At 42.6% G+C, this 12,667-nt stretch overlaps 1 protein-coding gene across 1 annotated transcript in view; it reads right to left on the bottom strand.

Moving 5' to 3' along the window:
• Positions 1–1,936, bottom strand: part of TOMM5 (translocase of outer mitochondrial membrane 5) — a 2,612-nt gene extending 676 nt beyond the window's left edge. The window contains exon 1 of the mRNA XM_042448036.1: positions 1,739–1,936. Within this exon, the coding sequence (XP_042303970.1) occupies positions 1,739–1,859 (121 nt within the window). The 5' untranslated portion in view covers positions 1,860–1,936. The remainder of the gene's footprint in view (positions 1–1,738) is intronic.
• Positions 1,937–12,667: the final 10,731 nt, after the last annotated feature.

Raw genomic sequence — 12,667 nt, 5'->3', positions numbered from 1 at the left:
TTTTCCCATTACTGGAACCACCCATCATTCTCACTATTAGATTTTGACTTATTCAGATGATGAAAATAATCCCAATAGAATCTGGGTTGAATCTCTGATATTCACACGCATTTTGAATGCATTCAATTAAGTTGAGGAAGGAGCTGCCAGAAACACCACTTAACCTGGAATAATCAATCATGGGTCCCCCCCTCCCCCTGGGTTTTCCTAAAATATTGGCATTGTTGGCTCTGTGAATAACCAATGTGGATAGACCTGGGATAAATCAGGATAAAATGCTGCACATGTTTCAAATACATCCGCACCACTGACTTTATTTGCAGTGCTGACACATGTGAGCTACAGACCTCACAGAGATGTGTAGAGATGTGAGCAACAAAACCAGAACCCATGAGATTTTTGCATAGGCCGGTGGTGGCGAACCTATGGCACAAGTGCCAGAAGTGGCCCTCAGAGCCCTCTCCTTCACCTCAGCACATGGTTCACCAGAGTTTGTTATACTAGAAAGTCAGAGGAACATGGCACTTGGCAATATCTGAGTGGTTTTGGGTTGCAGTTTGGGCACTCGTTCTATAAAACGTTTGCCATCCCTGGCATAGGCGCACTAACAAAAACAACATCTGAACGACCCCTTAAATCCAAATCTACATGGGGCAGAATTCAAACATAGCCATGCAGGGACGTAGCCAGGATTTTATGAAGGGAGGGGTCCAGACTAAGTGCCACCATTATAATGGGGCTTGGGTGTGGCGGCGCAGCAGCACACACCATTCGTTTTTCTAATGGAGGGGGGGGTCCAGACCCCAAGAACACCCCCCCCCCAGCTACGTCCCTGAGCCATGTTAGTCTGGAATATCAGTATGCAAAGGGATTTTTTGCAGCTATGTATTCATTTTAAACACAACTGCCCACTACTGCTACTTTCCCTCTCCCAACAAAATCCAGTTATCTGTATCTGCCTGTTACTGTTAAATGCATAATAATAATAATAATAATTCAGTCAAATCTTTTGAAACTAGTCCTTCAAATCTTTATATATTTAATCACCCTTCTACGCACTGTGCAATATAAACATTGTGTAGATCTCTTAATATGTGTGCTTTATGCAATGATTGTGTCTTAACTGTGTAGTAACCTGCCTCAAGCTGTGAGGAGAGGTGGGTAAGAAATAAGTTGTTGTTGTTGTTATTATTATTATCATCATCATCATTAACTATTAGCATGACACTCAGTGGTATATGGGAATTATGATTTATAAGTAACATTAATGGGAAAAAGCATGGCTAAGGAGATTGTATGGTGTGAAATGTGAGGCCAATAGGACCATATTGTCTGCCTCCAGATATGGCTGGGTGACAGACAATCTTCAGCATCACCATTGGGGATGTACAGGCATTAAAACACTGAGAATCATTGGACAATACTTGCCCATAGGGAATACTTGTCCATAGGGAAGCACCATGATTCCCTATGGGCAAGAGTTCTCCAACGATTCTGCATGGGCCAGTATGGTTTCTCTATGGGCATTTCTTTTAGTACGTCTCTCGCCAGTGGAGAGGAATGCTGGGAGTTGTAGTCCTATTAATTGGTGAGGAGGAGGAGGTTGCAGGATTCCCCGCCCCCTTTCCGATGAACGGTTTTAACCGCCACGTGACTCCTGCGCACGAGGGCAGCCCCGGGCCCCGCCCCTTGACCAGCGCGCCACGCCCCCTTGTTGGCCCCGCCCCCGGTCACTCACTCAGGCGCAAAACGGCCACGTAGAGGAGGAAGGTGCGGACCGAGGAGAGGACGTCCTCGCGCATCTTCCGCTTCAGCTCCTCCGGGTCCAACTTGGGGCCCAAGCCCTCGATGCGGAACATGGTTGGGAGCAACAGCAACCACCTCCTCCTCTTCCTCGAGCGAAGCAAATGCGCAAGGCTCCTCGGGAAAGGGGACGCGCTCTCGCTGGGCCCCGCCCCTCTCTACGGGTGCCCGCCGAGGACATACTTCGACGTCCTTGCTCAGAACGAGCCTTGTTAGAGCCATTGTGACGTCATAGTCTGAGCGTTGGACTGTGACGCTGCTGGAGGCCAGGGTTGGATTCCCGCCTCCTCAGCCATTTTGCGAGTCACGCTCTCTCAGCCTCAGAGGGAGGCAAAGGCAAAAAACCCTCTGAACAAGTCTTGCCAAGAAAACCCCCATGATAGGGTCGCCTTAGGGTCCCCATAAGTCGGAAACGACGTGAAGACACACAACAACAGCAATCTGATAGGTTGATAGAATCAGTTGTTGTTGTTGTTGTTGTGTGCCTTCAAGTCATTTCATCCTACCACAGGGTTTCCTTGGCAGGTTTCTTCAGAGAGGGCTTGCCATTGCCTTCCCATGAGGCTGAGAGAGTGTGACCTGCCCAAAGTCATCCAGCGGGTTTCCATGGCTCAGTGGGGATTCGAACCCAGTTCTCCAGAGCCATAGCCTTAACGCTCAAACTACTACTCTCAGGTTCAACTTAGGCAATAGCAAGTGCATTTATATACCGCTTATCTGCACACTTAAGCACTCCCTAAGCGGTTTATAAAGTGTAAGCCAACTGTCTCCAGTAAGCTGGGTATTCATTTTGGTGACCAAGAGAAGGATGCCAAGCTGACCTTGAGCCCCTGGCTGGTATTGGACTCACAGCCTTGTGGTTTGTGAGTGAGTGGCTGAAGCACTGGCATTTAACCACTGAGCCACCAGACTTCCTAATTATCACCAGGATGGCAATGGCAAACACCCTCTGGACAAACCTTGTCAAGAAAACCCTGTGACAGGATTGCCAAAAGTCAGAAACAAGTTGAAGGCACACAACAATTGAAAAAAGCCCTTTTAAAGTAGAGACAAGGACTCTATAGCAGTATAGTGTCTCAAGGGAAATAATAGTGCCACTCTAAACTGCTTTGGTGAGGCCTCACCTGGAACAATACTGTGTCCAGATCTGGGCACCGCAATTCAAAGGGGATGTTGAGAAGCTGAAGCGTATCCAGAGGAGGGAGACCAAAACAGTGAAGGGTCTGGAAACCATAGAGCCCTATGAGGAGAGACTTAGGGAGCTTAGGTATGTTTATCCTGGAGAAGAGAAGGTCACCCAGTGGGCTTACATGGCCAAGCTTGGACTCGAACCCTTGTCTCCAGAGTCACAATCCAACATTCAAACCGTTACGCCATGCTGCCTCTCACTTTGGTACTTCTGGAAGGTCCTTGGCCCTCTGAAGCCACATGGACTGCCAGAAATGCCAAGTAATGGTTGAAAGGAGGTAGAGAGTAGTCACTAAATCACTTCGGGGTTTGAAAAACAAGTATTGTTGAATGTTTAGCAATGTTGGGTTGGCTGTTGTTTATCAAAAAGTGAAATGCCAATGCTGTAGGAGTCCTAGAAGCGACATTAACACTTTTTCCCCCCAGAGCTGGGGGGAGAAAGAAGAAGCCAGGGGCCTCAAAACAGCCTTCAGGAGCAAGCAGCCCTTCAGTTGCACGTTGCCCAATGTAGGAGCCAGGAATTTGTACAAATAACTAAGAACACATTCTTGATTGAATCACACTTTTGTCTGTAGGCCAGTTTCCAAGACCAAAGATTTGCCTCCTTAGAAGACCATGGAGAAATCCAGGAATTTATTCTTACGTGATCTGCCTCTTGTTTGTCCCTTCCTTTCAAGGAAATAAACATACAGAAATGAAGGAAGCTGTTTGCCGTCAAATCACCTTCCTTCTGAAAGAAGAAATTTATTGCTTTTTAAATTCCTGCGTAAATGCTTCTTATGCTGGGAGCAGGTAATAAATACACAATCTGATAGCATTGTCCATCATTGTATTACGGATGGGAGAGGCTATTGTGCCCATATTACAGATCTGATTTGCACTAGGCCTTAAATAAGTCGATGCCCTCAGCTCAGTTACAAAAGCTTTTGGGTAAATATGTGCGTGCAAAGGGATTTGACAGACAAAAGACAAGGAATAGCAGGTATAAGATGGAGGGTCCAAACATAGGTGGTTGTCCATCTGTTACAAGGGAACAGGTTGGGAGAAAATTCCCTAATGCTGGTGACCTTGATCACAAATCATCCACTGTATAGGATGCTTACACATCCCACTGCGATCACCACAAGGTATCACAACAGGGTGTAATTAAATTGTGGCAGAAATGTGGATTTCATTCCTGCCGCTTGTGATGGTAACATGATTAATGGAACAGCCATCAGGTTTGGCTTAAGTCGACATCTGTCACACTGTGTGAGATGAAGCTTGCGTTTCCTTTTAAAGAACTTTTCTTCCTCTTCATTTTAGCTTCCTATTCTATTCTGTACAGAGCAGTAGCAGACAACAGTTAGTTGATTAGAAACAAAAATCCCAAAGTAAGAATGGAGTCTCCTTCCTTGGAGGTCTTCAAACAGAGGCTGGATGGCCATCTGTCGGGGATGCTTTGATTGAGATTTCCTGCATGGCAGGGGCTTGGACTCTATGGCCCTTGTGGTCTCTTCCAACTCTACGATTCTATGATTCTAATTGTTGGGTATTGCCTTACTTTTGTGTAAAGCATGCTTCTGAGAGGGGATGTGAACCTCTAAGCCTGCTATGTTTTTGCTGGCTCTGAACCATCTGCCTGTAGCTACAGTCAAGGTCAGGGTGACCAGATGTCCTCGCCAGAAAGGAGGACAAGGCACTTCAAGGAATATACAGGACATTACAAAACAAAACAAAAATAAAAACACTTCATATGATTTATTTATAGTTATATTACAGAAACTCTTTTATTATTTAGTCAGCCAGATTTATTTTATCTTTGAACTTGCTGGCTTCCAATATACTTACAGCACTCTTAAGCAAGACAAATGCTTAAAATGGTACTTTACTAGCAAACCCTTGACTGAATCTATGTTTAAATTATTCCTTTCATTTGTCCACTGTACTAAAACTGAGGGTGAAAAAGCCTTTCAGCATTCGCATTGTGTCCTCAAGCAGCCCATTGGCTAAGATGTTTGCTGTCCTTTCACCTCTGAGAAACAAATGTGCCCTGAGCTTTGGGGGCAGGCAGGTCTTGTCTGCTGCTGCCCCAAGAAAAAAGAAATTCATCAGAATCCATCTTTTCCCCCTATTTCCAGTGAGGACAGGCTGCAAAGCAGATGCATTTCTTGAAGGGGAACAGCAAACATGCTGCTCAGTGGGCTTAGTCATGCTCAAAATTGAAGACACTTTGGAATTCCTCCTGCTTTTTCTCCTAGTCTAACTGCAGTTTAAAAGCTCCATAGACACTTTTTTGGCATGCAGCTTCAAGGTCCTATCTTTCCCTCTCTTCTTACAGTACTGTATATACTTGGCTATAAGATGACCTCATGTATAAGTCGAGGGCAAGTTTGGAGGCCAAAATTATGGATTTTGCTATGACTCATGGATAAGTCAAGGGTAAAACCAAGGGGCACATAACAAAGGCTCTAAAAGCAAAGGAAAACAGTGCCAAAGAATATAGACAATCCCAGCAGGCCCAAGCGTTTGTGCTCACCCTAAAGCCTTGATAGATGTCGGGGGGGGGGGGTGTTCAGTGCTTCCAGAACAGATCACACTCTTACCTTTCACCAGGGAATGATTCCTTTTTAAAGTAAGAGTAAAAGTACAATGCTTACATTGGCCCATGGATAAGTCGACTCAGGTTTTTTGGGTCAATTTTTTGACTAAAATTTCCAGACTTATACATGAGTATATACGGTACTTTTAATTTTAAGCCATACTTCACATACCTTCAAAGAGAAAACCTTCAAATTGAAGACACCCATGGCCACCGTCATGGTGGTCCAGGATGGGAATATAGCACACACAAAGCAAATACCCACTATCTTGCCTGTTGCTTGTCCACCCCATGCATTTATTGTTTTAGGGACCCTTCGGGATTGGCGGTGAAGTCATAGAAGTGCTTTGTCACTGTTGGGCACTCAATTTGTGCACGTATCCAAGAAGTTGGATGAAGACTGTCGAGTCTAGGGAGCAACATTCACACACTGGCAATTAGCGGTTATCTATAATTCATTTTCACTCCTTTGGTTGGCAGAGGTCAGAAGCACTGCAGAGGCAGAACTGGAAGCCCTTGGGAGCAGCAGGTGGAGGGGCGAGGAGTATCTACAGAGGCAGCGCTTGAGCTGGGAAGGGCTAAGATAATCTTTCTTAAGCCGCAAGAAAGGAATGAAAATGGGAACCTTCAAAACTCATTATTTTCCGACAAGGAAAACACAAAATGTTTTTTACTATTTGGGGGCCTGATAATCTTTAAATGACCAACACAAAAAAGAGCAAAAACTAAGGAGCATCTAATAAATCCAGCAGAGTAAAAGGGGATCTTTGGTTGCAAAAATAACCCGGGTTGAGAGCACTGTAACTGCTTTAACATTAGTTCAAAATGAAGCAGCCTCTGTCAAGTTAATTGGCTGTTCTACAAGCGAAAACCCACTCTGGTTGCTGTCCAGATGTCAGGAGCCCATGTTAAAAGAGTTTATCATTTGGGAAGACAATGTAATACTTCTTCTCTAACACGAAAGAAGCAAACTTCCATCAATATATATTCACAGTGAGAGATGGTATGCTATTAGACAGCAGAAAGCACCAGGTGACCTCAATGCCATTTACAAGGAAGGAGAGGTTTTTAAAAAACATGCAGCAAACACACAGGAGGCATTGTTAGTACAAGGAAGAAAAGTTGAGCAAGATGAACTTAAACAATTCCCAAAAACACAGCATGAGCTTTAAGCAGTAGTCATGTGCATCTTTCTATGTATCTAACTATGAGACTGAACAATAGCTATAGTTCTTTGAGCAGTGTACAAATAAATTCAAAATATAAACCACAAAAAGCAATAAATCCAAGAGCATAAAAGCCTTAATATTCAAATAAATGATATTCTGCATACTCGGCTGATTTTTGATGGATGATCTTCACCTTGTTGAGCCTGAGCACATGAACTAGGTGATTGGAGGAGTAAACCACCTTTTGGGTGGGACATTGCCATCCTGACTTAATAAGAGCTGGATAGCAGGGCATTGGACGGTAGACCTTTTAAAAACCTCTTTGAAAGAGGATAGTTTCCCACTTCCTCAAAAATTAAACTCTGGTGAGATCTACTGTTTAAGACACCATCACTGGTTCCATCACCTTGGATTATTACCAGTCCTTCCCTCCAATCTTCCTTTTCAAAGTAATGTCCTGGTATGAGGTGTTTCAATGCAACCCCAGGCTTTCTTGGATAAAGATGGTTATTTTATTTCTCTGTCTGGGTTCTGACCTGATTTGGGGCTTAAGCACCTTGGTAGATGACCTATACTGAGAACTGGACAACATAAGTGTGTCCTTGTTAATCTTGCTGGACTTCTCAGCGGCATTTGATGCCCTCAACTAATATCCTAATCTAGAGCATCAAGTCAATATGGAAATGGGAGGCTTAGATTTGCAGGGGTTCCACTATTATATGATTGAATACTCACCAAGGTATGGTTATCATTCACAAGGATCTATTTTGGCTGCTACATTTTTCAATACCTACATTAAAATACAGGGATCTGATTTGAAGTTTGGGGACTGGGTCTCATCACTATGTTGATGAGACCCACTTACTCTTTTAGATAAAGACAAGGATGCTGCAGAAGCCCTGAAGTATTTGTCTAGTAAGGACTAGATAAACTTATATTAGTTGTTGTTGTTGTGTGCCTTCAAGCCGTTTCTGACTTAGGGTGACCCTAACACAAACCTATTGGCAAGATTTATTCAGAAGAGGTTTGCCATTGCCTTCCCTTGAGGCTGAGAGAGTATGACTTGCCTAAGGCCACCCAGTACATTTTCATGGCTGAGCCAGGATTGGAACCTTGCTCTCCAGAGTCCTAGTGCAACAATCAAACCACTATATCATGTAGTTTAGTGTTTATTAACTTACCAAAGATTTTTCTTTCCTTCCCCACTTTTTTCTATGACATTGAGACCTAAATTAGCAAGAGTATGGACTCTTACTGCTACTCCTTGTTCAGAGCTGGATATGCTGCGGCTTGATTACAACTTAACTAAAATGTTGGATTTCTTAGTTGTTTTCTATGAGTAGTAAATACTATGTCACGAAGATAGATTTCCTCCTCCACCATCACTAAAATTAACTTCCAAATTAAACTGGGAGTCCTTTCCATAGACAAATGGTAACTCTGCATTAACCTCTATGACTAGCACTGCTTCTGAAATGCCATCACTATAATGTCACAGTCACAGATTTCACTCATTGGCCAGGCACACTATGATGTGACAGCAGGTTTGTTTCTCACAAAATGATTGGACAGACTTTTTACTGAACATTTTGTCTTGTGTTCTAAAAGCGTTAAAGAACAGCTCCACTTTTTTTCATTTGAAAGCTAGGTATATATAATACCTAGTGAGGAGCACGCTGAGAAACATATTCAGAAAAATGACCACAGATCTCAAGACTGGGCTACACAAGCTATGGAGCATACTGCCACTTATTTGTCAGTCCATTTGAAATCTCTTGAGTTGGCAGCAGGAGGGTCCTCCTTCAGCCGTAACAAGTTGCATTCTCCAGTGCTTCTGCAACCCAATCCTCTGTCTTGGGAATCGCTGCAGCTCAACCAGAATGAAGGGGCAGACTTTCACATTCTGTTATGTTTAATTTCCCAGTAAATAAAATCACCGACTTGACTTACCTCAAGAGAAGGTCTTCTGCATGAGTGTGTTGCTTGTACACTTAGTGGCTAGAAAACCAGGGGGGAAACCACAGATCACAGGGAGGAGAACACATGAAAAAGTTTTACGCATCAGTGTCAAACCATACCCTTCCTGTTTGCCATGGGAACCCACAAGCTCTGCTCAAAAGAGTCCAGAGGTCCCAAAACTGGACACTATGGGCAGGATGCCCTGAACAACCACCTGTGCAAGAATAGTGGCAGTTGATGGCTTCTTCTCAGTGTGTCAATGTATCCAATCAAGATTATTTTATTTTTGTTAACCACCCTTGGGTTGATCGCATCCCATGGCAACCCTGTGGATGAGGTATCTCCAAGCCTCCTTATCCTTAGCTCTTAAAAAGTCATAGTTATAATCTGGCACCTTGAACAGCTCTTTTAATGTTCAGATTAAAACTCAGATGAGATTCACTACCTTACTGACATGGGAGCCACTACTGTCCCCCAGCAGCTCTCATCTGTGGTGCCTGGCTTTCAGGACTCCTGGGCTCTTTGAAGCTATGACAATGGTGGAAGTTTCTCCTGGCAAGGAGAAGTGTGGCATGACTTGCCATTCCTGATGTGTTGCCACTTGCGGTAGAAAGTCTTAGATCTCAGGTTCAAATGTCTGGCAGCTTTAGTTAAAAGAATCTGGTAGCAGGTGATGGGAAAGACCTCTGCCTGTCAGAGCAGACAATACTGAGCTAGATAGACAATTGGTCTCACTTGGTATAAGGCAAACTGAGAAGAAAGAAAAAGCAAAGCCTAATTCAGCATCTACATAATTGGTTTTGTTTGTTTGTTTGTTTGTTTGTTTTTTGGAGACACCATGCTGGACTAATGGATGTTGTTCAGATCCAAGAAAAGCAGATTTTGGGATGATTGGACTGCAGCCTATGCGCTACAACTTGAAATTAGTTTTGTTAAAACCAATGGTGATTACTTCTACACTTCTTTACTTCTTCGATGTGCATTGAGTTCAGCCTAAAAAACTATCAACACCAGTAAATTTTCTTGTGTCATATTGTATGATTTAATGCTAATCCCTTTGGTATGTTAGACTATGTTGTTTTTGCTGTGCAAACTTCCTTTCCTCCTTCTGATCAACCTTCTAGAGTCATATCATCTTTTCTGTCTCCCTCCCACTTGCCAGGAATGCTAGGCATGGGTGGCAGACAGGGCAGATCAAGGCCTTCTAGAGTGTTTATAACAGCTTTGTGAAAGTTATTGTTTTTGTATGCAATTCCCAGGATTCCCCCAAACACACGGTCCATACTGGCTGGGGCAATCTTGCAAGTTATACTCCAAAATAAGGAACTCTTCCAAACTCTGTTCTTTGCCCTCAGAACACTTCTGCCATTGGTACCTTTGGCAGCTGTATTTATAGCTAGGACTGCACCTGCTGAGTGAGTGCTGATGGTGTTGTGTGGTTTTGTGGTGTTTCCCCACAACAAAGTATGCAGGCAGGTGCACGGTTTGATATTTCAGGAGGAGAGACAGGGAAGGGCACAGACACATAATCTTACTCAGCAAGATTTAGAGACCTGTGTGTGTGTATTGAAGTAACCACAACAGATGCTCCTAAAGTACCTTGAAATTTTGTCATTTAATCTTTTGTTCAAGGTTGAAAAGGTAATATGCTGGGGTATTTTGGGAGCATTTGTACACTTTACTTTTTAAGCCTTGTCATAAATCTAGCAAGGATACCAAGACACATCAAACGATCAATGACACATTTCTGAAGCTTTTGTTTAAAATACCTTTATAGTACCTTTTGAGATAAAGCCTGCCCTAGGTAGTTCCCTGAATAAAACTTTTTAAAACTTAAAATAAAAAAGGACAATGAATTAAATTAAACAAAATTTAAAATACCCACAACAGTATAAAGCAGTGCACAAAAAGTATAAATTAAAAGCAGCCTGGAACAACCAATGTTTAAGACCCATTTGAAGCATTTTACAATAATGGGGCCACCTCAGAGAAGTTACAGCAGATTACAGTATATTGCCTCCATGATTTTAGTGGTACAGTCAAAAGGCTGATATGAACATTTAAGTGCGACAAGCTTTAGAAGGGGAAATGTTTCTCAGTATGTAAGGATTAAAATATACCTTTTAAAATGGAAATTAGTGAATAAGATGCTAATGAAGTGCAACATGACTCCCCCTTGCCCAAAATCCCTTTGCTGTTGTTCTTGTTCTTGTATGCCTTCAAGTAATTTCTAGGATTGAGTAGAGATTTGCACCTTAGTCTAACACTCAGACCACTACATCACACTAGCTCTACCATACATCCTTCCTTAACTTAAAGGTTATCCCTCCCTTAACAACCATTCACATATGGATCAAAAACTATTTAAAGGAAGACTGGAAAGAGAAACAGCTGGCTTGGGATGTGTTCATAATTTCCAACCCATCAGCAGAATTATGAGCTGCAATAAGTGTTTCTCATTAATATATGGTTCTCATCACAACTGCACATGCAACAAAAGAAAATTTTCCTACTTCAAGGGAACTTCAAGGCTTCCCTTGCTTTGGGATAAGCAGAATGTATTTCTTTGATATCTCATGACTAACAAGCCAGCTGCTTGACAGACCTGTATCATTTTACACAACTCTTTCAAAGCTTATGGTTAGTTTTATAGTTTGTGTCTTTCTCTTTCCCTTTGCACTTTGATCCTACGCATCACCCAGAACTATGTAACTTCCAAAATCCCTGTGGTTTCAGTTGTGCATTATCAATTCATCTGAGGAAGTGGGCTGAAATCTATAAAAGTCCATGCTAAAATATACAGTTAGTCTTAAAGGGGCTGCTAGATTCTTTTCCCACCCATCCCTTTCCTTTTCATATTCAACTCTCATTAATCTTACAGGTATCTAGAGCAGGTGACACTTTTAGTGTTATAAGGGGCAGTCTTCTGAAATTTATTTTAGAGGTAGATCACCACTTCTAGAGGTTTTTAGAGGCAATGCAATCCTGCTTTTTTGCCTGAAAAAAAGAAAGTCCAAGGCAGAAACAGCCTTGGGCTACTGCATGTAGCCCCTGTTTACCCTACTAATCTGTATTAAACTGGGGAATCTCTTTAACATAATAAATAAAATCTACAGCTCTTCCACACTGCAAAAATAAAGCAATTTGACACCACTTTAATTGTCTTCGCTCCATTCTGTACAATCCTGAGATTCGTAGTTTGGCATTTATTCCACCTGGTCTGTCAGAAAGCTTGAGTGCCTTTGTTGTTGTGTACCTTCAAGTTGTTTCCAAATTTTGCCGACTCTAAGACAAACCTATCATAGGGGTTTCTTTTTTTAAAATTAATTTTATTAACAAATTTTACAACACAACATATCAATCTTTTAGCATACACAACACAAGGGGTTTCTTGGCAAGGTTTGTTTGGAGGAGACTTCCCATTGCCTTCCCCTGAGGCTGAGAGAGTGTGACTTGCCCAAGGTCACCTAGTGGGTTTTATGGCCTGAGCTGGGAACTGAACCCTGGTCTCCAGAATTGTAGCCCAAAACTCAAACCACTATGCCACACTGACTCACGTCTGGTGCCTTACCAAAGTGTAAATCCCAGGATTCCACAGCATTGAGCCATGGCAGTTAAAGTGGTGTCAAACTTCTTTAGTTTTGCAGTGTGGATATATCCCTAGTTGCAAAGCAAATCTTCTCCTCTGATTCTAAAGAACAGTTGGCTGAAGTTAGTATCTGGTTTTTAAAAAAAATATTTCCTTTTTCTCCCACCCTTCCTTACAACTCAACAATTCTGTGGGGTTGGCTAGTCTAAAAGTTATTCACTGGCCCAGGGTCATTCAGTGGACTTAAAGACTGAGTAGAAATTTGAGGGCTCATTGGATCATTTCTTCAGAGCATAACAGTCACCCACCCTTCTGTGATCTCTTTGGGAATCTTACCTAGAGATGCTAATAGATTCCCATCCATGGGTGTAGAAAATA

The sequence above is a fragment of the Sceloporus undulatus genome, chromosome 2, assembly GCF_019175285.1.
Source record: "Sceloporus undulatus isolate JIND9_A2432 ecotype Alabama chromosome 2, SceUnd_v1.1, whole genome shotgun sequence".
Classification (NCBI taxonomy): domain Eukaryota; kingdom Metazoa; phylum Chordata; class Lepidosauria; order Squamata; family Phrynosomatidae; genus Sceloporus; species Sceloporus undulatus.
The sequence above is the reverse complement of the archived record's forward strand: the minus strand, read 5'-3'. Positions and strand labels throughout refer to the sequence as shown.